General features: G+C 51.8%; 1 protein-coding gene across 1 annotated transcript in view; it reads left to right on the plus strand.

Annotated features, from left to right (window-relative positions):
• Positions 1-3,326, plus strand: part of nell2b (neural EGFL like 2b) — a 56,445-nt gene extending 53,119 nt beyond the window's left edge. The window contains exons 19-20 of the mRNA XM_061229907.1: positions 725-949; positions 2,882-3,326. Of these exons, the coding sequence (XP_061085891.1) occupies positions 725-949; positions 2,882-2,923 (267 nt within the window). The 3' untranslated portion in view covers positions 2,924-3,326. The remainder of the gene's footprint in view (positions 1-724; positions 950-2,881) is intronic.
• The last annotated feature ends 4,742 nt before the right edge of the window (positions 3,327-8,068 follow it).

An 8,068-nucleotide genomic window follows, 5' to 3' on the forward strand; every position in this document is an offset into this window, starting at 1 on the left:
CTTCCAGACTCACGTGGGTGAAAAAGACGCTGAAAAGTGAACACCCCACACATACTCATACCGCACGGTGATTTCTGCTGCACCTCGGACCGAGCACCCGCCAGGTGCGTGACAGAATCCGCAGGCCTGTAGTTCAGGAGGTTCGCTTTTAGGAAAACCTGCAGAACATTATGGTCGTGCAACGGAGCTTGTCTGTAGACCGCTGAATGGGCGAAAAAGCAGGCCAAGCATTCGGTGGCACCTTTCTGCCGCTGTCAGCTTTTTTCGAGGTTTGAGTCTCCCCCCCCCTCCCCTGTTCCCTCAGTTTCATCGTCGCCATCCTCTGTGTCTTCCAGCCCCAAAGTGTGTCTTTCGCGCGACCTTAACCCCGGATGAGACGGCCTGCCGTTCCCGTCGTCATCCCTCGCAGTCGATTCCCCCGTGGGGGCTGTGACCCGGTCTCACAGAGCGCCGGCATGGGGCAGAGCTAGGCGCGCTCTCATTGTACGGATGGAAACGCCCGAGTAGCTCTTTGTAGGTGCTCAGAGGGGTTGGGAGTTTCTGGAGTGTGTCTTAATGACAAGTGTAGGTAGGGACAAATTCTATCGGGTGTATATCTGGCCTGAAACCAAACTATATTTTAGGGGAAGAGACTTTCTCAGAAGTCTCCCTTGTTTCACCTCTCTCTGTCTGTCTCTCTCTCTCTCTTCCTCCCTCTCTCTCTCGTTTCCTCTCCTGGGGGCAGCAAGGTGAGGTGGACTGCTGGCCCCTGTCCTGTGGGCGGGTGGACTGCGACTTCACGGCGGTGCCGGAGGGGGAGTGCTGCCCGCGCTGCGTCTCTGACCCCTGCCGGGCCGACAGCGTCCGCAACGACATCACCAAGACCTGCGCCGACGAGCACGGCGTCACGCGGCTCAGCGGGTCCTCCTGGCTCAAACACGGCACTGAGTGCACCCGCTGCCAGTGCAAGGTAATCCCACTGACCCGCTGCCAGTGCAAGGTAACCCCACTGACCCGCTGCCAGTGCAAGGTAACCCCACTGACCCTCTGCCAGGTAACCCCACTGACCCGCTGCCAGTGCAAGGTAACCCCACTGACCCGCTGCCAGTGCAAGGTAACCCCACTGACCCAGTGCCAGGTAACCCTAATGACCCGCTGCCAGTGCAAGGTAACCCCACTGACCCAGTGCCAGGTAACCCCACTGACCCAGTGCAAGGTAAACCCACTGACCCACTGCCAGTGCAAGGTAACCCCACTAACCTTCTGCCAGTGCAAGGTAACCCCACTAACCTTCTGCCAGTTCAAGGTAACCCCACTGACCCTCTGCCAGTGCAAGGTAACCCCACTGACCCTCTGTCAGTGCCAGGTAACCCCACTGACCCAGTGCAAGGTAACCCCACTGACCCTCGGCCAGTGCAAGGTAACCCCACTGACCCTCTGCCAGTGCAAGGTAACCCCACTGACCCGCTGCCAGTGCAAGGTAACCCCACTAACCTTCTGCCAGTGCAAGGTAACCCCACTGACCCTCTGCCAGTGCAAGGTAACCCCACTGACCCTCTGCCAGTGCCAGGTAACCCCACTGACCCTCTGCCAGTGCAAGGTAACCCCACTGACCCTCTGTCAGTGCAAGGTAACCCCACTGACCCAGTGCCAGGTAACCCCACTGACCCTCTGTCAGTGCCAGGTAACCCCACTGACCCTCTGTCAGTGCCAGGTAACCCCACTGACCCTCTGCCAGTGCAAGGTAACCCCACTGACCCAGTGCCAGGTAACCCCACTGACCCAGTGCAAGGTAAACCCACTGACCCGCTGCCAGTGCAAGGTAACCCCACTAACCTTCTGCCAGTGCAAGGTAACCCCACTGACCCTCTGCCAGTGCCAGGTAACCCCACTGACCCAGTGCAAGGTAACCCCACTGACCCTCGGCCAGTGCAAGGTAACCCCACTGACCCTCTGCCAGTGCAAGGTAACCCCACTGACCCGCTGCCAGTGCAAGGTAACCCCACTAACCTTCTGCCAGTGCAAGGTAACCCCACTGACCCTCTGCCAGTGCAAGGTAACCCCACTGACCCAGTGCCAGGTAACCCCACTGACCCTCTGCCAGTGCAAGGTAACCCCACTGACCCTCTGCCACTGCAAGGTAACCCCACTGACCCTCGGCCAGTGCAAGGTAACCCCACTGACCCTCTGTCAGTGCAAGGTAACCCCACTGACCCAGTGCCAGGTAACCCCACTGACCCTCTGCCAGTGCCAGGTAACCCCACTGACCCTCTGCCAGTGCAAGGTAACCCCACTGACCCTCTGTCAGTGCCAGGTAACCCCACTGACCCTCTGCCAGTGCAAGGTAACCCCACCGACCCTCTGCCAGTGCAAGGTAACCCCACTGACCCTCTGTCAGTGCAAGGTAACCCCACTGACCCAGTGCCAGGTAACGCCACTGACCCTCTGCCAGTGCAAGGTAACCCCACTGACCCTCTGCCAGTGCAAGGTAACCCCATTGACCCTCTGCCAGTGCAAGGTAACCCCACCGACCCTCTGCCAGTGCAAGGTAACCCCACTGACCCTCAGCCAGTGCAAGGTTACCCCACTGACCCAGTGCAAGGTAACCCCACTGACCCTCTGCCAGTGCAAGGTAACCCCATTGACCCCATTGGTTTTTCCTCTGCTTGCAATGAGGGCCTGGGCTTTTTGTGCTGCTTTGTGGTGATCGTGTGTGTGCGCTATACAAATACTAATTTAATTTAATTTAATTTAATTTAATTTAATTTAATTTAATTTAATTTAATTTAATTTAATTTAATTTAATTTAATTTAATTTAATTGTTCAATTCAATGATCAATTATCAATTATCAATGATCAATGTACCCCAGCAGCCCCAGTAACCTCCCCGTTTCCCTGCAGAACGGACACACCTGCTGCTCAGTGGATCCCCTGTGTCTCTAGCTGCTGTGAGGAGCTCCGGGCCGTCTCCCCACGTCCATCAACCTCTTTATACCAAATACAGACCTGTACCATACCAAACGGACAATGAGACTCCCACCAGCCTCCCCTACGCCCCACCACCTCTCCTTCAGGGTCCCCCAGCCACCCACCCACCACGCCCTCTGTAAAAAGTACCCACCACCACTGGCATGACGACTCAATGTTGGCTATATCCTGATTTTTAAACTCCCCTCCGCTGTGAAGAGCTTAGTGCCCTCGATAGTGAACGTGCCACACTTTTAAATTTCCCAACACGGATTCTGGATCCTGTCGTTTCAGTAGCGCCTAGTTGATTTCTAGTTTTAATTTATTCGGTGGCTTGTTATCTGTGTAACGGTGAAATAAACATTTTCATTTACATTAACTGCTGGTCGACCCTCTGTGCGCCTTTCCACCAGTCGTTCGGACTACAATGTCTAATTAATGTCTAATGCCAATTTGTCTGTCAGAACAGTTAATAAAGCTGCAGGGGAATCATCAAGCAGGAGTCACGTAAGCACACACACACACGCACTTACGCACGCACGCACTCACGCGCATACACATACACACACACACACACACACAGTTACACACGCACTCATGCACATGCACTCACACACACACACAGTTACACAAACACACGCACACACAGTTACACATACGCACGCACACTCACACATGCACTTATGCACGCACACGCGCACACACACGCACTTACGCACGCACGCACACACAGTTACACACACGCACACACACACACAAACACACAGTGTCTGTATCTGTACTTTGATGATTGCTGAGTTTGGAACTTCTTTATTTGGTCTTTATTTGCTTCAGTTATGGGAGTGAGTTTCTGAACGTATGAAAACCTCTCCAGCTGCTGAAGTCCACTGAGGAAAACGCGAGTGATGCAGATGAAATGTGTCTGACGTGTTCTTCTTCACTTTCTGAGCCTGCTCTGTCTGGGAGGACTGAGACACGCTGTTTGGGTGCACACTGGTGGGGGAGTTTGGGGGTCACGTGTTACACGTTCACGTGTCCCTGTGTCCCTCATTGTCCCGCTCCTGTTAATGCAGTGTGCAGTGCGGGAATAACTCCACAGCAATGTCACTGTTGGTGTAAGCTGTAAATTAGGCCCTGTTGGATGTTTGTGAGTGAGCATGGAGTTATGTATGGGGGAAAATATGCTGTTGAGTTTTTCCAATGCAAATCTCAGAGGCCAAAAATCAATTTTTCTGTTGATGTCCATTGAGCTGCTGCGAAAGCATCTAGATATCTCCTCAAATCTCGGCGGGACTGTCCGGATGGATCCAATCGTACTGCAGGGGAGTGGAAACGGCTCAGCTTAAGGTGAGCTACCCCATTAAAGGCCTCTCCTGCTCTCTCCAACCCCCTGTTCCAGCTCTTAAATATTTCCCCCCCCCCCCCCCCCAGACGCCTGCCGTTGCTATGACGCTCGTTGCTGCGGAAACCGGCACACTCCCGTCTCGGCCCTCTTCCCTCGTAGCCGACATCGGGTACGAGGGGAGAGGGGAAACGACGTCTCCTCCACACGTTCCCCCTCTCCCTCTCTCCTCCCCCACATCTCCGTCACGTTCCGTACATGGAGCCCCCGAAACCTGTCTGACCCGCAGCGGCGTCCCGGCCGGATCCGTGCTGCTCAACGTCTTCAGCTCGAGCCCGGCGACCCGAGGAGGACTTGACAAAATGGCCGCTGTGATGATGTCATTGCGTACCCCGCCGCTTTGTGATCAGTGAAGTCCTGGGTCAAAAGCCGGAAGGCTCCTCGGACCTCTGGGACCATGGCAACAGAGTGCTGGTCTAACCCGGAGCGGCGGAGTCAGTCTTATGATTCCATGAGCGTTTAGCCTCAAAGTCTGCTTCGATGACCTGGGACGTTCTCCCTCCCGTTCTCATAGCAAAGCGCAGTGGAAGCCAGAAGGGGGCCAGAAGGGCAGGTCTTGCACTTTGTCATCGGTTGTTCATAGGTTTCAATACACTGGACAAGGTCCCTGAAACGTAGAACGTAGAACGTAATTTGAATAGAAAACGACTGCGTATTTGACCCAGGTCTGACAGAAAAATCAGCATTAGGTTTGATCAAGCTGTTGTTTATGGAGACACAATTCAATTAGCGGGGCTTTCAACCTTTCAAAACTGGGATCCAAAATGGCGGCAATTACAGCCCATGCATGTGTCGCAAAGCTGGTCACAGCACCCAAATCATTTCAGTTATTGCAAATTCATCCATAACAACTGGTTGCAGGTACTGAGTCGCTTCCTTTGTCAGGATTTTCCCACTGAGTCAACAATGAAATAGATTTTCCATTTATTTCTATCCATCTCATTACAGTAAGAAATAAAGGGCTAATCACAGCAAGGGATTATTTATTGGGCTTATTTAAAAATCATTTGCCCCGCCACGCTACACGAGTGCCACAGGAACAAGTCCAGGCTCTTTCCTTCCCGTATCTGGCTGGGAGGCCGTAATGAAGGCATGAACTCTCCCGGTGCTCTCCGCAGACCTGGAACAGGAAGACCTGGCGTAGTTAGCCGTTTGGAATGTGCTAGAACTCTCGCTCTCCTGTGGGCGGCGGCCGGTGGCAGCGGAGAGGAGGTCCAGCTGGCCCCGCCCCCCCGCCCTGGTTTCACCCCGACCCCCCCTGCCCCCCGGCCCTGGTTTCACCCCGACCCCCCCTGCCCCCCGGCCCTGGTTTCACCCCGACCCCCCCTGCCCCCCGGCCCTGGTTTCACCCCGACCCCCCCTGCCCCCCGGTGGTGGTTAAGGTAGATGACTGGGACCCGCAAGGTCGGTGGTTCTAATCCCGGTGTAGCCACAATAAGATCCGCACAGCCGTTGGGCCCTTCAGCAAGGCCCTTAACCCTGCAGGGGAGGATTGTCTCCTGCTTAGTCTAATGAACTGTACGTCGCTCTGGATAAGAGCGTCTGCCAAATGCCAATAATGATTTCAAATAGCAATGAAAAAAAGCTTTACCTACCGTAAAGTCTACAGGCATAACCGTCCCGGCTACGACGGCTCAATGAATAGAACATGCAACATTTATCACATTATGACGGCAAAAAATTTGCCGGAATCATTTCTGAGCAAGCGTCCGTTTTCTGTTGCTTGAAATAATCGTCAACCGCCAAAACGAGGCAGCGACTGTCGCATGGACCACAGAGGGGCGTCTCTGTCAGCCCTGACCTGGACTCCGGATTCTGGGGTAGAAACCTTTAAATGCCATCAAGGCTTTGTTGCCGCTCGCTCAGTTCTCCGGTGATTGTTCTGGAAGGTCACTGCAGAACTCCGCCTTATTTGGGAGCGATAAGGACAAAGACGGCGTCATCCGAGTTCCACACACCCGACCCGTCTCATTCAGGGGTGGGGGCTTCGACGGGGGGTCCAAGGTACTGTCGGGGGGTCCCTGGCCAGACTCGATATACAATAACAGATTTGGGGAAATATAAAAAAAAATTTTTAAGTCCTTTTTAAATATTATCCTTTTACCTTTAAAATGTTTTCCTTTAGCCTTTGACAAGGGTGCCCTGGATGCCCATGAGTTGGTGTGGAGGTCTTTAGGTTAGGAATGGTTGACAACCAACCCCTATCCTGAACTAACATGATTTTTAAAAAAAGAAAACATTTGTAAATATGTTTAGCTCTTTCCCGATATTACCCGAATTAATGACACAATCGTGCCAGTGCTTTGTTTATGTTTTCACGTTACGTTACGTTTGCTACATTGTCGATTTGTGTACTCGTGCTATGAAGCACTGCACATGTCTTTATTATGACATTGATGCCCCAGCTCATGTTTACAGCCTTATAAGCAGCTTCGTAAGCAGTTCATTAGGCATTCATGAGACCTTCCTAAATGCATTAGCTCTGCTGATACATGTCCTTATTCTCTCCTTTGTCTTTGTGTTGTGATTGGTGAGCGATCCACGCTTCAGAAATACACGCATTCGTAATCCCTCATGGGATTATTTTTGTGGTGGTTGATATTTGGAGGCCGATTTCTCCCCTTAACTGCAGCCTGCCTGATCAATTGGCGGGACGTTCAGTCATGTCTCTTCTTCGCTGTCCGTGTGTCACGTGTCCTCACAGCTGCAAGGGAGCTCACGCTAGATTTGGACTCCTTCCTCTCTCCGTGTTGAATCACATGCTCTAAAGGGCAACGTATGGTGCCTATGACCCAGTGGTCCTCCCTCCTGGTCCTGGAGAGCTGTGGGGTGTGCTGGTTTTTGTTGTTGCTCAGCACTTAATTGATCAATTAGAGCAGTTAATTATACAATTAACTCACCTCAACTGGTTTCTTGGGTCTGAATTGGTTACTGATATAAAGGCGAAATTAAAAACCAGCACACCCTGCGGCTCTCCAGGACCAGGAGTGAGGACCCCAGCACACCCCGTGGCTCTCCAGGACCAGGAGTGAAGACCCCAGCACACCCTGTGGCTCTCCAGGACCAGGAGTGAGGACCCCAGCACACAGGCCCTGTTTTATGCGGCAGGGAACAGCAGTCCAAGATATGAGCAAAAGGCATGTTTGTTTTCCTTTCTTCCCTTTTAACCCGTTTTAGGGCTTTTGTTACTCCCGTAAAGGAGGCCTTCTATCACTTCGATTAACGTGCTGTTAAATTAAACTGTTTAGAAGCCTAGACCAGTCTTCACAAATTAGTTTTCATTCACACTGACATATATATATATATATATATATACAAAATATATCATGCTCTCAAATGCGTAACTGTTTAAAAAAAGTGTTCCGATATCCTTTAAATTGATGGCAACTGAGCAGCCTCTTTTTTTCAGCCATATGCATTTGAAACCTCATTTCGTTGAAAAAAGAGTCATCATGGTGATGAAAGGAGTTCCTGTCAGTGCAGGAAATAGCTGTACCGCGTCACTATTCGTGTGCTCATGAGAAATTAGTATCCATACGGGATTTGACGGATGCTTCAAAATGAGCATTTTTTATCCAGTTTCACAAAATCGGCAAACAGGTTATCTCAATATTCTAATCTAATTTATTTGCTTATGCATTGCTAGGTCATATGACAGAGCAGAGGTTCATGTTCCAGTGACTGATGTGAGAGGAACAAGGCTGTAATTGGATTTTATA

Source organism: Conger conger, chromosome 19 (assembly GCF_963514075.1).
Source record: "Conger conger chromosome 19, fConCon1.1, whole genome shotgun sequence".
Classification (NCBI taxonomy): domain Eukaryota; kingdom Metazoa; phylum Chordata; class Actinopteri; order Anguilliformes; family Congridae; genus Conger; species Conger conger.